Raw genomic sequence first — 24,039 nt, forward strand, 5'->3', positions numbered from 1 at the left:
CTAAACAAAATCAATAGGCTTCTTTCCTCTGTGAGTGTACTTGATTAGTTTATCAGATCATTAAGTGCATCTCTGAAAGGAAAGGTTCATGATTCTGGTAATCAAGTTTTGTCGTTCACTGAACGCAGCTCGTCTGACGAGCGTCCATGCTGAACAAACAGCATATATCGTCCTTTTTAAACATAAGACACCTGTTCATGAAATAGTTTTATTTTCCTGATCCATAACTGCTCAGATATGTCCAGTGTGGTTCTGTTTGGTGCCTGCATCGAGGGTGTGGTCCTCAGGGACAAGTAAGTACATGCTTCTGTAAAAAAGTTAAAGAGAAGTGATTATTCCTCGCAGGGTCAAATGAAAAAGAAGTGTTCAGGTGTGGTAACATAATTTCTTCTCCTTCAGATTTGGAGAAGGAGTCCACGGGAATTTGGTGATTGGCACATTGGCTTGGCCGTCACCATGGGTGATCGTGATTGGCTCCTTCTTCTCCACCTGTGGGGCGGGTCTTCAGAGTCTGACGGGAGCTCCTCGTCTCATGCAGGCCATCGCCAAGGACGGTATCGTGCCCGCCCTTCGGGTTAGTCTGTCTCTATCTATCTATCCATCTATCCATCTATCCATCCGTCCATCCGTCTATCCGTCCATCCGTCCATCCGTCCATCCGTCTATCTTCCTTTCCTTTCCAAACTGTTACATTACAAGTACTGCTTAGTGCCACTTTTGTAAACATGGTTCCATGTCGTTCCCACAGATCTTTGGTCATGGAAAGGCCAATGGAGAGCCCACATGGTCCCTCCTGCTGACAGCATGTATCTGCGAGATAGGCATCCTCATTGCCTCCCTCGATGCCGTGGCTCCCATCCTCTCAATGTGAGAACTGAAACTCTTATTTGCTGCCTTTTTTTCTTTTTTTTTTAAAGAACCAGCAGAGAGATATTTTAAAGCAGCTCAATCCTCTGCAATTACTTTAAAGAAATAAATGCCACATTTTAGGGGCTCAGGATTAAGCTCATCACCCAGAGGAACTTTTTTCTTTTGCGAAAATACAAATGTCAGAGAATTTGATGGATATAAAGAACGGACACACCATCCTTTAAATGCATTGTTTTAATCGTAGTCTCTGTGTTTGTTTGTCCTACAGGTTCTTCCTGATGTGCTACATGTTTGTAAACCTGGCCTGTGCTCTGCAGACACTGCTGAGGACTCCAAACTGGAGACCTCGCTTTAAGTTTTACCACTGGTCAGTTCAGTCCCTTCAGAGACAAACAGCAGCTCAATTTTCTTAATTTAAACTCTTACTATATCTCTTTGTCTCTGTCCATCCCAACAGGACTCTGTCCTTCCTGGGGATGAGCTTGTGTCTCACTTTAATGTTCCTCTGCTCATGGTACTACGCCATTGTCGCCATGGTAATTGCCGGCTCCATCTACAAGTACATCGAGTTTGCAGGGTGAGTGAAGCGCAACCTCAGGAGAGATTGGATTCGCTGGTTGCTTTTAGCATTTGCTGAAGTGTGTGTGTGTGTGTGTGTGTGTGTGTGCTTGTTTAAGTGTTTACATGTGCATGTGGATACTGCAGTTTAAGAGTTTGCTTCTAGATTGACACCATCAGTCCTTCTTATTTAGATATTTCAGGGGGTATTTGTGATGGTGGGTTTTGTCATGTAGGAAAACATTTAAAATATGAACAGGGCAATGACAGGACAGTTTGTTCACACACTGCAATCATTTGTGTGTGTGTGTGTTTAGGTTGATTTGTGTCTTTCAAGTAATGTTTTGCAGGTTAAGCAGAGCAGTCAGATTCTGCTTAAGATGCAAAAAGTGCACCCGAGTATTAAGTATTTAGCTAAGCATTAACTTCAGCTAAATATGTGGAGAGGCTGTCTGACTTTGAATCGGTCATGGGATCCTGAGGATAAAGGGAGCGAGTATTTGAAACATTGCTGCAGAAAGTAGTTCCTTTAAAGTGTGACATATTCATCACATATTCTTGATTAGGTTCTGGGTTATTCAAAATAACTACTTTTTTAAGTACAGCCTCAAACACAACTGTAAACTAGACTGAATCTGAGCAGGTTGATATGTGTTGTTGTAAGTAAACTTAAAATTGGTAAATTACCAATTACCAAATGAGTGATCAGGTCTATCATTTAAAGTGGTCTACAACAGTCCAGGCAAAGTGTTCAATACATGGAGAGGCAGAGAACTTAATGTCTGTGCATCATTAGCATCAGGTATGCATTAGGAGACTGTAATAGGAACATTCATCTTGCAGCAGCAGGTCATTTAAAGTTGGCGGTAATGGTCAGAAAACTCAGAGAACGCTTTTAGCAAATGAAGTGAAACCAGCAGAGAAATCCGGAGCTAAAAGTAATGCTAAGCTACTTTACTTACTAACGTGTACCCTTTAATGGTTCTGAAGCTTCTTTATGCTCTGCAATGTTTAACATCATCAACATCAGTAATTATGTTGTTTTACTTCAAAATGTCATCAAAATATTGATTAAGAGAAAAGTTTCACATTTAGTCTTACGTTGTGAAATAATTATTGTTGGACAAATATTGGTGTTTTTTTGCGTCACAGTGCGGAGAAAGAGTGGGGTGATGGGATACGAGGTCTGTCTCTGAGCGCTGCACGCTACGCTCTCATGCGGCTGGAGGAAGGTCCCCCTCACACAAAGAACTGGAGGTATAACACACAGTCACACACTTGGTTTTATGTAAGTAATGATAATTAATGATCAGCATGTCTGTGATTGGTCCGTTATTTACTCTGCGTCTCTGTCCCAACGTGTTCTCTTTCTCTCTTGACGTTTTTCTTCATTAAACCTTTATTTGATTCTATATGGCTTTTTTCTGTCCTTTGTTGTTTCCTACTGATTTTCCTTATTTCTCTCTCTCTCTTCAGACCTCAGCTGTTGGTGTTGGTCAGTACAGATGCAGAGCAGAATGTGGAGCAGCCTCGTCTGCTCTCTCTGACCAACCAGCTGAAGGCAGGAAAAGGCCTGACAATCGTCGGAACAGCTCTGGAGGGAACCTTCCTGGAGAACTCCGACCAGAGTCAGCGTGCAGAGCAGGTGGGGAGCTGGAAAATCTACTGCAGTTAATAATATCTGAAATTTGTACTACGACTTGTTTTAATTAGTCAAGTTTTTATCAGTCAGTTTCAGTGTTTTTGTAATATGGGAACCCTTTCAAGCGCAAAACACAAAAAAGCCCAAAATGTGTTGCGTATTAAAAACTCAACCTATCATACCACAAAGATGTTTTTTTAAAAACTTGCTGGTGGCCGACTGGTTAGAGCCGTGCACCTTGTACAGAGGCTGTGGTCCTGGTTCAAATCCAACCTGTGGCTCCCACACTCTCTAAGAATGATTTTGTTAGTTATCATCTAAGACATTAACTTGGGTCAGTTATGTATAACTTCATATTATCATATTCACATTATCTTTCATAAAACATATTTAGATGTCAGATTAAATGTATTCAAACGTCTCAGTATCTACGCCACTTGCATGTACCACGAGCCTGGCCTTGAGTTCAAACATGGAGTGTAAATAAAGAAATAATCTGCGAGTCAGTCAGACACATTCAAACAACATCAAAGTCAAAAATATAAAACACTTTGGCACCAGAATACAACCACAGCCGTATGGATGTTTGAAATGTTGAATGTTTTGCCACAGTTTGATACTCGAGGATGTTACGTTTGTGAGCTTCACACGCAAATCAAACTGTCATCTTTAGGATAGCACTAAGCTAGCTGTTTGTGTGTCTCTGCTAACACTTTTTTTCCTCTCTTGCCTCTTTAGGCGCTGCGTAAACTGATGGAGACAGAGAAGGTGAAGGGCTTCTGTCAAGTGACGGTGTCGTCAAACTTACGTGATGCCACTTCCCACATCCTCCAGGCCAGTGGGCTGGGAGGCCTGAAACATAACGCTGTGCTGGTTTCCTGGCCACGCAACTGGAAGCAGGGAGACGAGAACCAGACCTGGAGGAACTTTATTGGTGAGTTGTTGGGAAAGAAAACAGACCGCCAATATTGTTTAAAAAAAAAAAGAATAAAATGCAAAAATGCTGAGGTCTGCCTTGGCAGGATTATGTGGGGGTGTTTTAAAGTCACGCACTTATTTTGGATCAAAAACTGCAGCTTTCAATCTTTTTTATGTTCAGCATATGTGCTGCTGAAGCATCTCGGAAAGCCTCCGAGCCACTCATCCTGCTGTTTGACCTCTCTGTGAAAAGCGAATGGACTGTTCATAAGCTACAGCAAGAAACAAACTACTGTAGAAGCATGAAGAAAAACTAACACCAGTTCAGACCATACATGCAGACATACTACACTTCATGTCATTTAGGAAATGAAATTCAAAGCAATGAAGTCAGTTTCTAACCCTAACACTGTGTTTCTTCTGCAGAGTTGGTCAGAGAAACCACAGCTGCTCACTTGGCTCTGCTCGTACCAAAGAACATCTCTGCCTTCCCGTCTAATGGAGAGCGCTTCACTGAGGGTCACATTGACGTGTGGTGGATTGTGCATGATGGAGGCATGCTGATGCTGCTGCCCTTCCTTCTCCGACAGCACAAGGTACTATGGAAGTGGTATTACTAAAACAAAAGACAAAACAATGGAAAATGTGCAAGAAAAGAACAAAGTTACTTTCTGCTAATCTAATAATATTACACGTAATGTTTTTGGAGGAAGATTCATTTTATTTTAGTTCTTTTTTTCAGTTTTGATATCAAGAAGCAGCTTAAAATGATTCAATCCAGTAGAATTTGTTTATTGGTTTTCTAGTTCTAATCAAGCAGACAGATAGATTTACCTGTAGAAGTATACATATTACTTCATATCAAATATTTACTGATGATAAAAAGCTGCATCAACAAGTGTGAGACCAATGGAACCATGCTGGTATGATAATGCTGTAATGTGTTTGCCGCTCAGGTGTGGAGGAAGTGCAAGATGCGCATCTTCACCGTGGCCCAGTTGGACGACAACAGCATCCAGATGAAAAAGGACCTGACCACATTCCTCTATCACCTCCGTATCGACGCCATGGTGGAAGTTGTAGAAATGGTGAATTTTCAAAAGAATACACAGGCTTCTCAAATATCTGTTTAAAATGTAGATTTTTGAATTTATGGGATTATTATGGGATTTTTTTAGACCAACTGCTATACTGATTTTAGAGAGGAAACATTTCCCTGTTACCATGATACTGTAGTAAAGCTTCAATCTAAAATAAAAGTACATCTTTCTTTCTTTGGTAAAATGTGGTCTGAGGATATCACCTCATTGAGAAGAGAGAATATTACACAACAGTAAAAGAGTCAATTTCTCTCCTCCTAGCATGACAGCGACATCTCGGCCTACACTTATGAGAAGACTCTGGTGATGGAACAACGATCGCAGATGCTTAAACAGATCAACCTGACCAAGACCGAGCGTGAGAGAGAGGTAAGAAAAGTTGATGTGAAACTTTGGCTGTTGAGAAATGCAATCAAAGATGCACACGCAAGCCTGACAAGACTTGACAGGCCGACTTAGCATAGCTCGCCATGATTTGACTTGACATGACATGACAGATGAGCACTTCTGGACAAAAGCATATCTATGCTTAAATGGGAGTAGTGGGACACCATATTTACCCTCTCTGTCAGTGATGACTACAGCCAGAGCAACAAGCACACTCCCTCAATCCCTTTGTGCATGACGGCTTCTTGACACGTGAAGAATAAAAATGTTGATCTCAGTGTTTTACTGTAATTAACTTCTTCTCTGTGAACTTTAAGACTACCTGCTTCTCCGGGTTGATAGAATACTGTGCATGTAGTACAGTAAATACATGTCTTATAAAAACAAATACCTGACCTGCCTTGCTTTTGTAATTACTGAATAAAAACCTTGGTCTTACATCTCTCTCTCTCTTTGCTTCACTTCCTCCGTTTTGTCACAGATCCAGAGCATCACTGATTCGTCCCGCGGGTCTATCCGCCGTAAGAATCCGGCTGCTGTGACCACCCAGCTGAGTGTGACAGAGGAGCCGCCAGCAGCCAGCAAGGAGGAAAAACCTGAGGAAGAGGTAGAGCACCACTGACCTCAATATGAGTCAAAAGGTTAACTGTCAGCTCACGTTTGTGAGTAAAGAGTATGCTAGGCTGAGCACTGAGTTGTAATCAGACACCTTAGAGAGTTAACAGCAATCTGTGAGATTTGGGTTGATGTACTTCTGCCTTTTTCAAGTTTCTTGTTAGAATAAGGTTGATAGTCGACAGCTAGTTAGCTTAGCATGAAGTCTAGAAATGGGGTAATAAATGGGGGGAGCTAGCCATGCTCGGTCTTAAGAAGCCTATTAATAAACCTCTTCAATTGTATTTTTTTCCACTTCAAAAATCAGTAAAAAAATCTATTTGTGGTCCTGTGTTGGGGTATACAAAGGAATTTAACTGCAGTTCATATTAAGGTAATGTGATGTGATGGAAAATTTTACTTGAAACCCCCCCGAAAGATTCTCCATACTAAAGCACGTAAGGCTCTTTAATCAGACTCTTCTTTCTTCCCCCTCTCTCGAACACTGTGGCTCTCTGTTACTTTACCTGCATTCCAACGTTTCCACCTCAACTGTGACTCTGTCCATGTAATGTACATGTAAAAACCACATCCGTCCTCTTATCCTCCCGTCTCATAGTCAAAGTCGGCCTCTTCCCCTGTGTCCACCCCTGCTCAGGTCCAGCTCATCCACGATAACACCAACCCAGCCAGCCCAGCAACCCCAGCCACCCCGCTGACCCCTGGAGAGGGGGCTACGAGCCCCGGTGAGCAGGTCCAGATGACCTGGACTGAGAAGCTTGACGGGGAGCCTGCCAAGCCACCGGGCGCCGCCACACCCCAGGACATCAAAGACATCTTCAACATGAAGCCGTGAGTGTTTTTGAAATGCTCATCGAAATTTCAACCGGTTGGAAAGATGCATTTCTTTATTAATTCCTGACAAAAAAACAGCACCAAGTCTCTTCAGTCTATCTTCAACACAGGAGCAAAAAAAGTCAGTAAGAGGTTTTGAAGCAGAACTAAGGATCAGGTTCACTTAAAACAAAAAAACATGAATAGCCTAGAACTGATTATGATGTATTTCTCTTCTTGCCATGCTGCAGAGAGTGGGAGAACCTGTAAGTATTGAAGTCCCTATCTACATCATTCAGTCCATTCATACGTCACAAGATGAGGATGTAATATTTGTGTGTGAGTGAGCGTCCGTCACCTCGACAATCTCAGTCACAACAATGCTTTATAACATGATTTAAATAGTTACCGTCAAAGTAAGTGTGAAACTGTTCGAGCTGATTTCCCCTCAACTTGTCCCCCCTCAGGAACCAGTTCAATGTGCGACGTATGCACACAGCACTCCGGCTGAATGAAGTCATCATCAAGAAGTCCTCGGAGGCCAAACTAGTCCTGCTCAATATGCCCGGGCCACCCAAGAACAGGACAGGTGATGAGAACTGTATCCTTCATCCAGCCACAAGTAGGTAAACAGGGCGCACAGGAGGAAGGAAACTTGTGAAGCACCATTCATACAAGAAGTGATTCAAAGTGTCTGACAGAGTTAATGACCAGAACTATGACATCTGGAAAAAATAAGAAGTGTTAGTGATATTAAATAAAAGGAATCAAGAGAGTGTTGAGGACAGCTGAGGGACGTACAAGCGGCCTCATCCTGCTCGGTACTGGTTCTAGGATCAGTGAGTAAACCTGTCCATGAGTACCTGTGGGGTCTGGATGCCTCGTATAGGACAAGCAGGTCCGATATACTAGAAGTAAGATTTACAATTTTACAATCTTACAATTATCTATTAGTAATCTTTACAGTGTTTGCTATTGCCCCCCTGTGGCCAAAAATATGAACAAAGATTTTGTACGTTGATAAACATGTCAACGTACATGTTATCCTTTGTGGAAATACACATTCTTTTGAATGAGTTCATAAATAATGAAAACCAGGAAGCAGCTAGCCTAGCTTAGAACAAAGGTGGAAAAATCTATTAGCTTGGGTGAGCTAAGCTAACTGTCTCGTTGTTCATGTTTGTGCTGAACGATAAGGTTTAGTGGAAGCCGTCTCAGTTCGCTTGTCTGAGTACTTCTCAGCACTTCCATTTCACAGTGTTGCATTTTCTTTCCCCTAGTTTCTTTAACTCCTCTCTCTCCCAGACATGGAGTTCCTCGAGGTCCTCACTGAGGGTCTCAACCGGGTACTCCTGGTCCGCGGGGGCGGCCGGGAGGTTATCACTATCTACTCCTGAAAGAGCAGCCGCTCTTTCCACTACTTCCCCCTTCGCTCCTCCCTCAGCCCTGCTCCTGTGTCACCTGTACTCCCGCCCTCTCATCAGCCCTGTTTCATCATCACGTCCCTCTTACCGTTTCTTTCTGTAAGATAGTCCTCTCACACCTGACCAATAGCCCAGCTCAGCTTCAGCACCTTTCCCTCAGCTACAATCCCTTCATTCTAGTCCAGTAAGCTCCTATAACTGTTGTAGACTTTAGACTTATTTGGATGCTACCTAGATTTGTTCTTAAAGAGGCTTTTTTCCCTTCAGTAGTCTGTAATCTGCTGTAATAACTCGCTTTGAGTCAGGAGGAGGAGGAGTGGGTGGTGTTGGTGTTGGTGGTGGGTTGTTAGCTGAGGTGTGAGCGCACACGCATGTATGTGTCTGTCTTTGTAGAAATCTGCAGTTTTTTGGTTGTTGTCCTTTTTTTTCCTCTTTCTTTTTCTTTTTTCAAATACAAGTGTGGCATAGCAGCGGCTTCTGCTCGAGAAGACCGAGAGCCGGCTGAAATGAGCTCAGTGTTGGATTTGTCTGTTTCGTTTTCCTCGTTGTGATCGGACACCTCCCACAGCGCTCCGGCCTTGTTTGTCTTCATGTGATTTTAACTTTCAAGGCAAAAAGACACTGCTACCCACGGTCAGGACCACCAGCTGGAAGAATATGAACTGTGACATTCACATCGATGTTCCAAGAGGACTGAAAAGTGACGTGGATCAAAAGTGCAGAATTCTCTCTCTAACCTGATCACTTCCTTCCTTAGCATGGCATCCTTATAACTGTGTGTTTTTACTCCACGTGATCTGTCTTTCTACTCATCCTCCTTTTAACTGATTTCTTAGTGGCTGTTTATCCCCGGGGCCACTGTTAGTGCCAAAAAAAAAAAAAGATACAAGGCTAGCTTAGTCTGTAGATTGACACGTAATTAAACTGTGAATAGTGTGTTTCCTAGCAGAAGGCTGGCGTGACAGCTAAGTGGGGAGACAGTTAAACCCCCCCCACCCTAAGGAGAGTAACATTGCCAGCACCCTCTCGACCGTTGTGTGGATCACTGTAAATAATGTACAAGCTCTGACGCGTTGTTCAGTATGAGTGTAGTATTTTTTGTGACATACAAAAAAGCTTCTAGTGGAGAGAAAACGGCTCCTTCGCTCAGAGAGACAGCTCAAAAACGCTGTTTTTAAAAAAAAAAAATATTTAAATTTATTTATTTATTTATTCATTAGATGGCATAGGCTCCTGTCACTATGGTAACCGTCATTGTAACCTCAACAAGCACTGCACCTGCACTGTTCGCCACTGTGCAACAAGTGACATTTTGATGAAATCATCAAGTTCATTAAATGAGAAAAAAAAATATTAAATGTTATTTTTTCATCTAGAGAACAAAATATGTATTTATGTTTATAGACAGATGTTACACATATTGATAAACTAGTTTGATGTCATTGTTTTGATTGTCACTCAAAGATATAGTGTTGTTTTGCCTAATTTATATACATTAAATGTGCCATATCAAAGTATTTTTCAAGGAGAAAATAGTGAACAAAAATTTCTTTTCCTTAAATTAGAAAGAACAAAGAGCGCTAAAGAGACAAATCTGAGGTGTCTACATGAAGACAGTATGGTGATGACACTGTTCCAGCCTGTAGATGATTAAAGAATAGATGCTCAGAGCTGCCGCAAAGATTTCGAACATGTGGGTTGTTCGTTTATAGGCTGTGGTCGACTAAAAGACAGAGACAGTAAGAGAGAGAGGACAAAGGCTTCTGTAGCTAGGAAACTCACTTTGTCCACCAGACTGAACTCTATGCAGTAGACTCTCCTGTGAGATTTTATATCCTCTAGATCGGTTAAGATTTGAGCCACTCACGTCCCCGACTGAATGACTTGTGAGCTAACCTTATTTAGGTTATTAAAAAAAAAAAAAAAAAAAAGCATCTCGGAAGGAATGTGCAATTATTGGAAATCCGGATTCATGTGATCATGTTATTTATTTTTTTACACATATTTTGTATATGTAGATTTCGTAAGTCTTAAAAAAGAAAACCGAATCATTTCACTCTGACCAAGGACAGCTGTCACTTTACTTTAATTTCTTTTCTTGAAGAAACTGTTTTTGGTCATTTGCACTTGTAGTAGAAATATGAATATAAATAAATACGTATATATATACAATATATACTATATAGGGAAGCAAAACAAACTAGTTTCTAGATCTATTTAAAAAGCGTATTCAATGTTTTTAGTGTTGCTTGAATGTCTGACCATATGTTGTGAATGCTGCTAGTATCTATAGATTTATTTGTACTGTACATAGAGATGACTAAAGCAACATTAAAGATCAAGTGGAAAAGGGTAAAGACATACATATCAGAGGTGGTAGTTGTCAAAGACGAGGCTGTACCTGTAAACATTTGGCCTGCGATCTCCGACAGGGTTAGCTTTCTGTTTCATTCGAAAACGACGGAATATCTTGATGCAATATTTCACCTGAGGGCCAATCCTCCACCCTTTTATTGTCTTTAAAAAAAATGCTCTCTTAAATTATTATGACTTAAGTTCAACAAGACACCAGATTACTAATTTACATAGTTTACTTAAAGAAACACCAAAATCTGTTTGAATGGTTTATTATATCCTAAGAGTTGCTCTTTACACATTTTTAAAACATCTACCTATAACGACTCCCAGTGCTCAAAGATTTCTGGTGCCAAGTAAGGAAGTTTTCCTGTAATGTCCTTGTCACGCTGAACTCTGACCGAGGGGTTGTTTCGAGCTCACATCAGTTTTATGAAGAACACTGCTGTTTTGGGATTGTCTCCACAAACATTGCCTGCATCAACTGAGCCTTTTAAAAATGTATCTTAAAAAAAGAGAAGATATCTGATGTTTATTGGAGACGTTTATTGGAAATGAATTTATTTATTGAATTATAAATGTTTTATAATTGCTGTTTGCATGGTACTATGTGGCAATATTTGTTTTAGTGGTTTCTATAGTGATGACTTACATGTTACAAGGTGAAGAGCGGGATGAAAGGTTGTCAAATTTTCACACAAAGTCAGAGATTGTGAGAACCCTGAAGTGTTTGCTGCTCGGTTTGGCGACGTGGCTACACCTTGAAAACAAGTCTTTTGCAAAAAAAAATAACAAAAAGTATGAGTTCACTATATTGTTACTTGTTCTACTTCATTCTTGCTCAAGCAGTCTTATGTAACATAATAGGAGACTTTATGTTTGCGAATGACTGGGCCTTAGAAATGGTCATTTCAACTTTGTAAATATATCTCACTAAAGTCAGAGACACTGTAACCTACCTGTGTTGTCTTTTGTTGTACACTGTTCTATCACTGTGGGCAAAGTCTTCGATTTTTGTATGATTATGTGCAATATTGTTCTCACATTTGGTCTTTTTTGATTTTTCATAGTCACTTTGTGTTCATTTTTTTTTTCTTATAGACAAACAGAGACGTCAGCAGTCGTCTATTTCATCAGAATATTTGTCACCAGGTCTTATGGACAACAAAGATTGACATTGTTCATTCCAAATGTGGCTGAGACAGCGAAGCACTTTACACTGAGGGGGATCGTCTGTGTCAGGGTGAGTCTGCACAGACTCATCCCACAGGGAATCTCCGGTGGCATAAGAGTGTATTCCAGCCAGCTGTGGCGGTCTGACACTTCAGACAATATAAAACATGATTAATTGCCATCAGCCTGCAGCAGTTAGAAACTGCAATAACAGAAACCTACCTGCTGAATTTGTTTACATCAAATTGTTTTCTTGCATTAAAGCATGCATCACACTCTTTACTTTTCTCTTGCCAAATTTCTTAAAAAGAATATAAGTAACTGTTAAATTTATAGTGCTTGTCACTCAATTTGTGAGGTGAGCCTTTCCCATAACCCTCCTCCAGGAACCCCCCCCCCCCCCCCCCCAAAATCCCTCTACTTGCCCCTTCTGCCCCCCAAACCCCCCTGGCCTCCCCCATCCCAGCCACTGAATCACCCCAGCTCTGTATTTTAAATGTGATAGCAGTATAATTCTGAAAAATGATCAAAGAATATAAAACTTGCGCTTCCAATTCTGGTACTGGCTCTGCTTGGATGACTTGAGATAGTCGACTTGGTAAACCAGCACACCCCCTCTCTTTACCCTACCCCCCAAAACTGATCGACGATCTAGATCAGATCCTTCGCCTGCACAACTGTAGCATGAGACAAACTTGCCGGTGATCATTACCCAGTCTCCATCCTTAAGTGGATATTAAGGGCTCTGAAACACATCTGTTACCGGGTTGAGGAGGCTGTCCTGTTCAGAGAAAATATAAAACAAATCCCAGATTAAGGCAGAGAGGGCTGTAGCTGCGATAAGACTGAACACTACCGTTTATTTTTACAGAAGCATCAGACCTGTCTGATGTCGGAGCTAAAACAGCTGCATTACAACACAGTCTGTCTCTCTGGGAGTTGGATGAGAAAAACTGAAGTGGCTACTCGTGCAGTTCAAGCAGAGCCTTGATCCAGTTATGTTGTGTAACTCAGTGCATGCATGCAATTACCCTGAACAAGGTGTATTGAAAATATATTGGGTGTTTGTGATATAATAGTATTTTGTTTTATCAGCTAGAATCTTTTTTTAGTAGTATGTTTTTTTTTTCTTTCTTTCCTTAGGACTGGCCAATCATTATATCCAAGATGAATATTATTCGTACGGTACAAGACTCTATTTTTTATGGTGGATTTGTTGAAAAGGTCCTCACATTGTGTCAGATATTACCTGCAGATAAACCGAGTACCAAAGTATATTTCAGTTGACTACATCTGTGATAGTGTGCAAATGTGTGCTCCAGTGAATTAGACACAGACAATAGGCAAATGACTTACCTTACTGTTGTTGCCATTATCAGTTAGTGTATCAAATATATTGTTCAAACTGGAAAAAAAAAAAAAAAAGTAAGTGCCAAAGTATATGAGTTTTTTTTTCTACCTGACAAGCCTTTACATTCTGTATTAAACATTCAGCATCTTCTTTTTGGTATTTAGAGAAACTCTGCTGGGGGAAATCTAACTTGGCCAAGTTGAAACTTAACACCACCTACCTTTCTCTCTAAATTTCAGTACGTAGCATATAAATCAGAAAACAAAGCGGAAGAAATGACTTAAATAGCTTTTAAGCAGCTTTTAATCGTTTTTACACCTTTTTTTCTCCGTGTGGTTTAAAATGAAATATTATAGCGTCTCAGAGGGGCAGAGAGCTGATTTTGTTAGCTGTGTGCAGACTAGCTGCTTCTGTTCCTTACCCGCCTCTACCCGTCTTAATTTGAGCCAACAAGGGGTCTAAGTTATCTTAAATTCCTGTATTTTATTTGATCTTCTTATGCGAGCCTTTTAATTTATTTTCCCCTTTACACTATAGATCTTTAAAATGCAGTATTTCATTAACCAACATGTACTCCTTTCTGTTGAGTTTATCGCCGTCTAGGTTTGTTTTTAATTCACTGGAGTTGTGAGAAACATTTTCTATGGACGCTTCAATATGTAATGGATGGATGTATATATATATATGTATATACATATATATATACACACAGCATACACGCAAAGACACACCTGTATCAAATTTCAGTGATATATATATATATATAAAAGTTTTCATTCAGATCTGTTCATTGCTTTTCCTTGATACTGTACCTAGTCTTAAGGTAAAGCGTAATGTGTTCCTTTCAGTTCTGTGGGAGTGTGTGTGTGTGTGTGTGTGTGTGTATACATGTGCACTTGTAACTGCTGGGGATGGGAGGGGGCTGCGTGTAAATATATCAAATACAGTTAGTGTGGAGGTGTTTCTTTTGTGTCAGTGTAAGTTAAATATTCTAAAATAAAAAAGCTGTATTATTCTCTATTGTGTTTCATGGTACATTAAAAAGAGGAAAGTAGTTTTATCTTACATTTCAAATGCTTATATCTCTATGGCTTCTGGCGATACCCGTTCCATTTTATAGATTTGTCAGCACAAAATGCAATAAACCAATACCATTTTATTACAGTAATTGTGTCTGGAGTTTTTTTTATTGTGTCTCATGACAAGAAACATGTTACAAATTATAAAAAGGACAAAATTGCAAAAACTATCAAACAAATGAGGTGATGGCTGAAAAAGAACTTAGGAGTCTTTTAAATTTAAAACATCCTGTAGGTGACACACTTCATACTCTAACTCACGTACACAAAGACTATCTTCTAGCTATTAGAAAAAAAGACCATTAGTCTGAATAAGTCATTAAATTTAACCAACTTAGCACAACAACCAGAATTAAATAAAAACTTAAAAGCTTTTACAAACATTCCTACAGTCTTCACACAGCATGTTAATTCACTGCACAGACAATTGATGGGGCGTCTACTTCTATCATAGGGAGAAGTGGACCTCACATTATAATCATAAATCCAATACAACCCTTCAGTAATGTCGGGGATACATAGACATAGGAGGGACCTGGCTCATGCTGGGTGCTGGCCTAGAGGTTGGCGGCTGCTGGGAAGCACTAGTGCCCACCAAGAGAGACGGTCCACTCTGTATGAGCGTGTCCAGGGCTTTCTGCACACTCGGGTTGTCAAAATTGATTCCTGAAGCAGTGCTTGGTGGTCTTTGAACACTTTGAGGGAGTGGCATGCGGCCGAGTGGGGAGCTATAAAGTTGCATTCCAGAAAGAGGAGGAGGGCCAGTCATGGCTGGGCGGGGTGATTGGTTCTGAGAAGGGACCGGACCTAGAGAACTGTAGGCCTGCACCTGAGAAGTGGATGATGGAACTGTTGATGCTCCGGAGCCGCTGTTGAACAGGCTGAGGATTTTCGCCTGGAGCTCCTGCTGATGGCTGGGGTTAGCAGAGGTGGTTGAAGCTGTTGATAGGCTGAGATGGCTGGTCTGCTGCTGGGGTGCGAGGGTAGAATGGGATGCAGAAGCCAGTACTGCAGTGGAGGGGGGAATGTCATGGTGAGCTGCTGCAGGAGCTGCAACATGGACCGAAGCAGTAAAGAGATGGGTCAATATTTGTTGCATTAAACAGGTCTGACACAATATAATGTAATGAAATAACAGATGATGGGACACAACACTGTCTTCATTTGTAAGTTGAGTTAAAAAGTTCAGCAATCCAAGTCAGAAAACTCCAGTGAGTGGGATCTTAATGTGCGTAGAGCTCTTTCTCCTACTGAGCTGCACAGACAGAGCAATGTGAAATGTGAGTCCCACATTCACAGGAGTAGAAAAACTTGAGTCAGTGGAACAGGAAACTGAGATCCTGACGCCCAGTATTTTGGTCAGACAAACCGTAGAGGGTCAAGCTGAGCTAAATAAGGCCATGTGTGTGCCAAGTGATGATCTTATCTATCAACCTAATCAAGTTATTGTAAAATCATTAGTAATAAACATCTGGCCATATAGTGGAAACAATAATCCACTGAAATGTCGTTATCTCATTTTTAGCTAGTTACAACGTTTTGGCCTATCTCCAGGGTGTAATATAATATAATTAATATACTCCGTCTTGTTTGGAGGGATAATGGTAGCACATTTAAATTAACATTTACCTTTAAAAACATCTATGAGTGCCTTTTTTGGGCTCCTGATTGTTTACATTCAAATAAGTCAACAGAATGTTTTTACAGCAAAATTCAACTTTTTACTGAATTGTCAGAAAGCCTCTTCAGGAGAGGATGAATGAACTCCTTACATTTTTAAATGGGACGCGTCAGTTTGTTTCAAGAAACTAAAATAAATAAAGGAATAATCCTTTATCATGACGTGTTCTCTTACCTGTGAGAGGGTCCGCAGTGCTCCGCAGCAGTCGGGCTCTTTTGTCCTTCAGGTAAGCAAGGAGACTGTCGAGTTCTTCTGGGGTTACAAATCTATGAAACAACAGGTTGTAATGTTACCAACATGAATATAAAGCTGGCTAGCTGAATAGATAGATGGAGAGGGGGTGGGATTCAGTATGTTTTTACTTCTTCCCGCTCCTTTGCATTATTATATCTTATTGTCCAAATTTATTTTAGCGTTTCTAATATTTTTTCTGTTTTTTTTCATGTTTACCTTTGTCTTACGTTACATGTTCGGGAATAAACAAATCAAAAACTATGAGCCGAACCACTAAGGTTCCTCCAAACGGGTCTCAAATTGAGCCTGATCCGTTTCAGCAGTACAAACTCTACATCAGGTTACATAACATCAAACGAGCTACCTGTTCTCAGACAGAAGTGTGATGGCAGTGAGCACAGAAACGGGGTGGCTTTCTCTGTCAGGCTCCCTGAGTAACACATCATCCGCCATCTTGGCAGCCTTTCTGGCAATTTCCTCACGTTCCTTTTCACGGTTTTCAACTTTGTAAGTATCGTAGTTGTGGGCAACCAGCATCATGGCGTCCTGCATTGGCATGTTACGATGCTCTACAGCGTTGAGGATGCAAAAGAAATCATGTTAAAAACACTGTTATCCTGTTTGAAATGTTGCCTCCTTACTTTCGGAGTGATAAAAAGAGATCAGCCAACAGATGCATTTTGCCGTCTTTCATTACCTTGCGGTGTGCCGAACAAGATGTTGACGGTGCAGGACCGGTGGACCTGGTGCTGCTGGGTAATGATGATGGCAAAGGGGGTGCGGGCTCTTCCAACATCCTCCAGTGCCTGGGTCAGGGACACCTCTGTGTTGAGAAATATCAGATCCACCACCATGCCCAAATCACGGACTTTCCGCCCGACCGTCTCAGCATACTCCCTACAGTTGTGTTGGAAGCAACAATACACAAAGACAAACACACACACACACACAGACACAGGAGCCATATGAAATAAAAGCATGCCATGTACTGGTTGAATATTTACAGAGCGGTTTCAGTTTAAAGATTAAATGTCAAAAGCAGAGAGTGGAATTACTTCTGTGCCTTGTTGACAACAATCACGGAGCAGTCGACAGGACGGTCAGAGTCGTAGCGTCGCTGGAGTTCTTCGTAATACTGTCGATATAACTCATTACGTCGACGCTCTTCAGGGCGAGCGCGATCATCTGCGGAGAAGGAGGCGGCTGGTGAATCAAATATCAGTTGGATTCAATACGCTTTTGATGAGCCTGATCTGACGGCCTCAAGTCTGGGATACTACAAGTCTGCAGTTGTACAAAAAAAATGTTTTTTCACTAAAATTTCACAGACTTGTACCTTCATTTTAAATTCTCAACTGGAAACCAATAACAAGGGAAAAAAAAAAAACTTTTAGATGACATGAAAAAAGAAACTTCAAATAAGTGCCATTTAGTCTGTTCACTGGAGGGTAAACATACCCTCTGGCTCACGCCGTCCATTCCAGGGGTCTCTGTAGGGGTCTCTGAAGGGTTCATCCTTCCTCCGGTAATAATCTTCTGCGCCACTGCTACTGCGGTAGAATCGATCATAGTCCTCTCTGCTGTGAAACACCATCTCACGTTCAGACAAACATGACACCACTTCACTTTGGACTCCAAACTAAATTTACTTTGTGTCAAAAGTCACCTGTAAGCGGGGTCTCGGGGGTCTCTGGGGTCTCGGGGGTCGGCTCTCGGGTCACTTCTGGGATCACTCCTTGGGTCACCTCTGGGGTCTTTGTCTCGGCTCTCTGAGCCACGGTATCTGTACTCGTTGTCGCGGGAGTGGCCAGCTGTCCGGGGCTCTCGGCCCGGGTCCCTGCTGTCACGACTGTCCCTGCTGTCACGGCTTTCACGAGGCTCACGTGAATCACGGCCATCACGTCCATCGCGGCTGTAAACAGGTGAACGCGAGCGAGGCCGGGACTCTTTGCTGTCTGCATAACTGGCATACGGGGCCCTGAGAGGACATCATGAATTAGTTGAAGGAAGGTTAGAATTTAGGATGTCTGTAATATCAGAAGGATTAAAATGATGACGGACCTAAAGCTTGAGTTGTGTATTTAATTTATCTGTATTTATTCTTAAAATCAAGTAAATAAAAGTGTTTAAATGTGCAAACAAAAGTCACGATTGTGCACGTCGAGGTTAACGCAACAAAGCTGTCCAGGAGGGGATTCCTGTAAGCGTCCTTTCCTTTACGATCTTTTGAAGGTGTCCAGTGAGTCGTTTCACGATCGAGACGTCGGCCATTTTGTGGTTAATCGAGCGTTCCAGTGAGAGACGAGTGGAACGGGCGGGTGAAACCTTTTTGAAAACTTTTAATTGTATTCACGCTTTTTTCCCCCTCAATTAAATCCGTCCCATGTTAACTGAAAAAAACCAGAAATGTCAGTTTGTTCCGAGGTGAAACCGGAGGTCAAAGTTTATCTTGTTTTTAGACTGAAGAGTCTGATCACCGTATCTCCTGGTTACGTGTAAAGAAATGTCTCAATTCACCAACGAAGACGGCTAGCAAACGGCGTGTGCAGATCTTTGCACGAGAACATTTTCTCACCAATAAGGTCGGGCTTTAGGGTCGTCTAAAATGTGGTTTTGGTGAATTAACCATTTTGATTTGATTGTCTGCTTCAGAGAGGATCAGTGTAACCGAGTGTACACATCTCGCTAGTTGAAGGTCATGCTGAAGGTCATGTCCGATATGAGCTGCTTCATCGATTAGGATTTGGGATTGTGTTTCCTTGTACGTCAGAGTTGCATATTTGTGCTTGGAAATGTCGGACAAAACTCACACCAAGAACACAAGCACCGGAAAGCCAAAAGAATCTCTGAGACAAAGACACTTAAGTTACGGTTTTATGGCTCCTTTCTTTATTTCAACACATCTAGAAATGTTAATTTAAGAAGAGAGATGATAAAAAGCCCCAGACACAAACCATCTGATGGTACAGCAGCTTCCATCAACCTCACTTTTACAAATCGGTGAAAATCAAATCTGAAGACAAACTGAAACGCTCTTTTTCAATGATTTTAGGTTCTTTTTTTCACCACAGAGGCGAAGGTAACTCTTCACACCCATTTTGCGTTACTTTACCTTCGTGGGGGGCTCTGCTGGGTTTGAGGTTTAACGCCCCGTCGCTCCACGGCCATATTTACATCTGAAAATAAATCAATCCAAACGTTGAACATAATAAGTGACATGTACGTTAAATAAGCTTATGCGTTCACGCAGACTGAAGTGGCCACGGCACAAATGAAACTGAGCTGGAAATGAAAGAAACTCCAGAATCCAAGGTGGAAAATCCAAACTGGAGGAGAGTCAAAATGCAGCAAATCGAGATGCCAAATCTGTCAAATAGGGTTTACGATGAAGAAATGCTTTCCTCCGCTTCAAAATTGGATAACTAGCTACAGTTGAACGAGTTCGTTATGCAATTCAACACAAAATTTGGTCTTTAGGAACGTTTTAAAGCACAAGTGATCCACTTTGTTGACATATTTATAAAGACTTAAAAGAAAAAACAAGATTTGCAAATAAAATGTGTTCAGGCTTTGCCAGAGTTTGGGAGTATAATCGTTTTATTACTTTGGAAGCACACAAGGTAGAATAACTACAAAAAGCAATGTGTAGAAAAAATAGCAGAAGGACTCATCAACATTTTGATGACTTGACCTTGTTGGTTTCACTTTCACTTGTTGTTATTTTAAACTACAGTTTAAGATTACCAAAACACAAAGTGTAAATATAAAACAGAAACCAGTGGTCCAGTGTCCATCCTTAAAATAGTCTGTTTTCTTAATCAGCACATCCAGATTATTTGAAGGATCAACACTCCTTGTGTTCACTTGTCAAAACCATCATTGTTCATGTTGTTGCTCGCTTTGCACCAAGAAAATTCTTTTTTTTCTTAACCAGACAATCATACCCACTGCAGTTAAGGCTTACCTATTTTATAACTTTTATATATGCGACCCTTTACGGCAGCCTTTGCAGCTTCAGCTTCCTCAACGCGTTCAAATTGTACAAATCCAAACCCACGAAACATGGATACGCCTGAAAGAGGAACATTTTGAGTTGCATAAACGGATTCAAATTTTAAATTCCATTAAGTTAGAAAGCTTCCCACTTGAAGAAATGATAAGCAGGAAAATCATTCAAAATGTTGACATGCTTGTATTTAATAAATAGGCCGGACTCAGGATGTCTCAGTTAACTTGAAATCAAAATGCACTCTCTTGAAAACACTCCAACTGTGACAGACACGGCCAGCTGTATTCTTGTCATGGGTTAAAATTGACAAATTATTTTGTGTATGTCTTTACTGACCGACTATCTTGCCGTACGGGGTGAACAGGTCTTCCAGATCCTTTTTTTCCATGTCCGAGGTCGGCAAATTCCCAACAAAAATCCTTCTCTCCAAATCTCTAGGATCACTACTGCTGCAGGAGCGTGAAAAACGCCCTGGTGATGAGCTGTGGCTCCTTCGGCGAGACATGACTGGATCCCAAAGGTTAACTTGTTTATTTCTTTGTGCGTCTCAAATGTTCGAAAAAAGGTTGGTTTGTTTGCGAATGAGCGTCTTTAAATCGTCGTCCACGATCCTGAAAAATGTCAAGTGAATTAAAGGAAAGGATGACATTTCTTGGGAGGATTCAAAGTTTTATTAAAAATGCACATTTAAGCCAGGTCAAAGGTCAGACAGTGGAGATGATGGGGACAGTTTTTTGTTAAATGTAGTAAATGGTCGAATTTAAATAAATCGGGCTGGATAGATGAAAATCTCATTAAATCCTGCACCAAAATAAGAACGAAATTCCAGTGGGCACCGACTCTCTGGTGCGTCGCAGAGCATTTAACTGTGCGACAAATTTGTGACAGATGAATACTTTACAAAGTACGGATCTGACAAACGAGTGCTTACTACATTCTTCTTTTTTCCAGCAGAGTATCAAATGACAAAATTCTCAGTAAATGTGAATCTAAAAAAAATAGTGGTGATAACATCTTGGGTTTTTCATTTTTGTCCATTGCCGAGCAGGAAGTCGTCTGATCAAATTAAAAGGTTCCAACAATGAACATTTCCTTGTGTTGGTTTGAACTGAATGAAATCTTTCAATGAAAATCAAAAATGAAATGTTCAGTAAGGCGGCAAAAAAAAAACTGTAAAATTGCGTAAATGCGCAGTCGACAATATTACCTCAGCCCTGAGTTGATTTTCTGAGGGGTACGAAGCACTGGCGGCATTTATGCAACATATCCATGATGAGAAATGAATCGATCGGCAGGCAGGACAAATCCACGACGACGCACAGAACGTTTATGAAGGTCCGAGACAGTGTTCCCACCAGAGGGGTTAAAATAAAAAAAAATTAGAGTTCGAGTTGAAACTGATGGTGTTTTACTTCAACCTATTCAAGACAAACTGAAGAAAACTTCTTGTTAGAAAAGTGAAATGGCGCAGAGAGGTACACAGGCCTTACTGTGACGCGTGACAAACTGGTATTATTCTGCCTCCTTCAATCGACTCCTGTCCTGGCCAAGACTCTGTGACAGTCTTTAGTATTGGTGAGGAAGTATTCACACAAATGTTGAGCGGTAAACACAATGCGGCATGTTCAAATATCCTCTTCTCGAAAAATCGCATCGATGAAATGAAATCACGCGTTTGGAAATGCTTCAAATTAAATGTTTTCTTCTGTACCAAAATATCAATGACTTTACGTTAAAGAAATGGGTTTATGTGGAACAGGCGACACAACGTAAAGCTGTAGGAGTTTTCAATCCAAAAACAATTGTGGTTACGTCAGTTTCATGGTTGGAGGTTTACTACATAATGCTTTTCAGGGAGAAGCCCTTAACATACCTCAACTTCAACTGGGATGAACTTGATTTCGTTTCCACATATCCAGAAAGCCTTTTGAGTCTAAAAAAACAAATAAAAACAGTAAAATGTTAGAGATTATGAAATCAATAACTCCTTGTTAATGCTACGACAGTTCTGTCCAACCAAGTGGGAGTGCTGATGCAGATCACAAAACCCACAACGATTTACCCCAATATGCAGGACTGATCATTGTTTTGATTCATCAGTCCGAGACCTCCAAAACACCTAACAGAACCTATCTAGACTCTTTAGATATGATAAATGAAAAATAATATAAAAAATCGGCCTTGGATGAGCAACAGATTGTTTTGGTCACTTGTCCATGGTCAAGTGATGAGTGAAGTCATATAACAAGTTGAATTTGTTGGAGCAGAATTTAAATCGGTAATTCATTATTACTTCTTAAAACTATTTTCTGAACCACAGGAGGTAAATTTGTGCCTTGTGGTAATCACACTCTACAACTCCTCCCTTTGAGTGCCAATTCTTTAATATCTTTTACTTCCTCCATTATATATTAAAACTGTGCAATAGTAGGGCAGCTGTGGCTGAGTTGGTAGAGTCGTCGTCTCTCAATCAGGTGAGCGACATGTCCGATGTGTCCTTGGGCAACATATTTAACCCCCCTCCATTCAGCGGAGTGTAAACACTTGATTGCCTTTAGGGATCATCTTTTTATCTTCTATCAATATAACAATAATTAGTCCTTTAACACAAAGTGCAACATTAAAACAAACTGTGCAATAATCTTCAATGTGTGTATATAGTCCAAACTGTCCTCAATCTCTGCACCTTTATACACAAACTACTGCTTTTTTTATTATTAATATAACTATATTTTTATTGCTATTTTGGTTTTTAGTGCATCTGCAATGACTTAACTTCTCTCTGGGATTAATAAAGTACGAAAGATTCTGAAAAAAACAACATGCCTCTGTCACATTATCATAACTATCATGTCTTAACTTCATGCTGCCTCGTGCCAACATCTGAAACAAAGCCTGGCATGTTACAAGTAAAATTCTTTTTATATATGTCACTTTAATGGCTTTTAAATGTTTGTTTTTTAAATAATTGTAATTGCTGTCTGTCTGTTGTGAGAGTAATTCAATTGAATAAATGTCATTTTAAACTGTCTTCTATGTTGGATTAAGTGGTCAAACTGTATCAATGCGCTGCTCACTTATCTCCGTGGTATGAAGAAACACGGGTTATTATAATCTTTAATAAACTTCAAACTCTAAAAAACATTTCAACCTAAATATAATTTCTACTTAAATGCACGCGCAGGCAGTCGCGAGCGGGATGTTGAGCCTGGTCTCGCGGCAGAGACAAATGCCGTGACTTTATTCACACGAGCACAACCTCTAAATTAAGATAATAGGCGAAACGTAGATTTGTTTTATTCATACGAGTAAATACTTATTTAATTTGACCAGCATATGTGGTCGTAAACTGAGATTCGTCGGTTAGCTTCACGTTAGCATTAGCTACCCGTGAGGCGGAAACCAAACATCTAACTTCGTAGATAAACATGCCATGTATTCATTTGAACCACTTTACGGCGTTCGTTGTGACATTTAACACATCAGGGCGGCCCTTTCCTCACCTTAGTCTCGATTATTATCCCCGGTTAAAGTCCCTGAAGGCCAAAAACTGATTGTTGTTAGCTCGCTTCTTCTCACAATGAGGACGGCTCTCCATACGTCGATTTTACTTCATTTACGGCAGCTGGATGTGAGCGGCTCTTCTTCCTCTACGGTCGTAGCGTCGATTGCACAGCCAGCGACCCCTACTGGGGGAACCATATATATATATATATATGGGGGGAACTATGTCTGGTGATGGCGGCGCACATTATTATTCACAGGGGCCTTGCAGTTATCCCCATAGATATATAAAAACACCTAACTGTTGTCTGGGTGTACTGTATTGC

The 24,039-nt window shown here is 40.8% G+C and overlaps 2 protein-coding genes across 7 annotated transcripts in view; one reads left to right on the top strand and one right to left on the bottom strand.

Annotated features, from left to right (window-relative positions):
* slc12a5a (solute carrier family 12 member 5a) overlaps positions 1 to 11,636 on the top strand; it is a 152,156-nt gene extending 140,520 nt beyond the window's left edge. For 2 of the 5 annotated variants that reach the window (XM_079341417.1, XM_079341420.1), the window contains 16 exons: positions 236 to 293; positions 400 to 574; positions 749 to 867; positions 1,139 to 1,237; positions 1,328 to 1,447; positions 2,581 to 2,685; positions 2,905 to 3,073; positions 3,809 to 4,004; positions 4,415 to 4,584; positions 4,945 to 5,076; positions 5,350 to 5,457; positions 5,957 to 6,082; positions 6,689 to 6,921; positions 7,155 to 7,169; positions 7,371 to 7,504; positions 8,209 to 11,636. In XM_079341417.1, coding sequence (XP_079197543.1) covers positions 236 to 293; positions 400 to 574; positions 749 to 867; positions 1,139 to 1,237; positions 1,328 to 1,447; positions 2,581 to 2,685; positions 2,905 to 3,073; positions 3,809 to 4,004; positions 4,415 to 4,584; positions 4,945 to 5,076; positions 5,350 to 5,457; positions 5,957 to 6,082; positions 6,689 to 6,921; positions 7,155 to 7,169; positions 7,371 to 7,504; positions 8,209 to 8,300 — 2,051 coding nt within the window. In that variant the 3' untranslated portion in view covers positions 8,301 to 11,636. The remainder of the gene's footprint in view (positions 1 to 235; positions 294 to 399; positions 575 to 748; positions 868 to 1,138; positions 1,238 to 1,327; positions 1,448 to 2,580; positions 2,686 to 2,904; positions 3,074 to 3,808; positions 4,005 to 4,414; positions 4,585 to 4,944; positions 5,077 to 5,349; positions 5,458 to 5,956; positions 6,083 to 6,688; positions 6,922 to 7,154; positions 7,170 to 7,370; positions 7,505 to 8,208) is intronic. The other 3 variants (XM_079341419.1, XM_079341421.1, XM_079341418.1) reach the window with 2 other exon arrangements.
* A 2,738-nt stretch (positions 11,637 to 14,374) lies between these two features.
* On the bottom strand, positions 14,375 to 23,859 carry ncoa5 (nuclear receptor coactivator 5). Of its 2 annotated transcripts, none has more exons than XM_079341424.1 (12): positions 23,713 to 23,859; positions 22,083 to 22,142; positions 20,546 to 20,820; positions 20,165 to 20,272; positions 19,313 to 19,376; positions 17,867 to 18,178; positions 17,659 to 17,780; positions 17,256 to 17,385; positions 16,898 to 17,097; positions 16,565 to 16,769; positions 16,141 to 16,232; positions 14,375 to 15,335 (listed from the first exon to the last, which is right to left on the bottom strand). In XM_079341424.1, exons 3-12 carry the CDS (start codon positions 20,712 to 20,714, stop codon positions 14,785 to 14,787), a joined length of 1,953 nt encoding a protein of 650 aa, XP_079197550.1. In that variant the 5' UTR covers positions 20,715 to 20,820; positions 22,083 to 22,142; positions 23,713 to 23,859; the 3' UTR covers positions 14,375 to 14,784. The 2 variants fall into 2 exon arrangements, with proteins under 2 accessions (XP_079197550.1, XP_079197549.1); XM_079341423.1 differs by having other exon boundaries at positions 16,898 to 17,100.
* Between the last annotated feature and the right edge of the window lie 180 nt (positions 23,860 to 24,039).

Source organism: Symphodus melops (genome assembly GCF_947650265.1).
Source record: "Symphodus melops genome assembly, chromosome: 4".
In the NCBI taxonomy this organism is placed as follows: domain Eukaryota; kingdom Metazoa; phylum Chordata; class Actinopteri; order Labriformes; family Labridae; genus Symphodus; species Symphodus melops.

Bases quoted from the DNA above. Each gene is read 5' to 3' on its own strand.
- ncoa5 (XM_079341423.1), bottom strand. From the start codon at position 20,714: ATGTCTCGCCGAAGGAGCCACAGCTCATCACCAGGGCGTTTTTCACGC. The intron at 19,377-20,164 runs GTAAGCCTTAAC...ATTTATTTTCAG, and splicing joins ATATAAAAGTTATAAAATAG to ATGTAAATATGGCCGTGGAG. The intron at 15,336-16,140 runs GTAAGAGAACAC...TCCATGTTGCAG, and splicing joins CACTGCGGACCCTCTCACAG to CTCCTGCAGCAGCTCACCAT.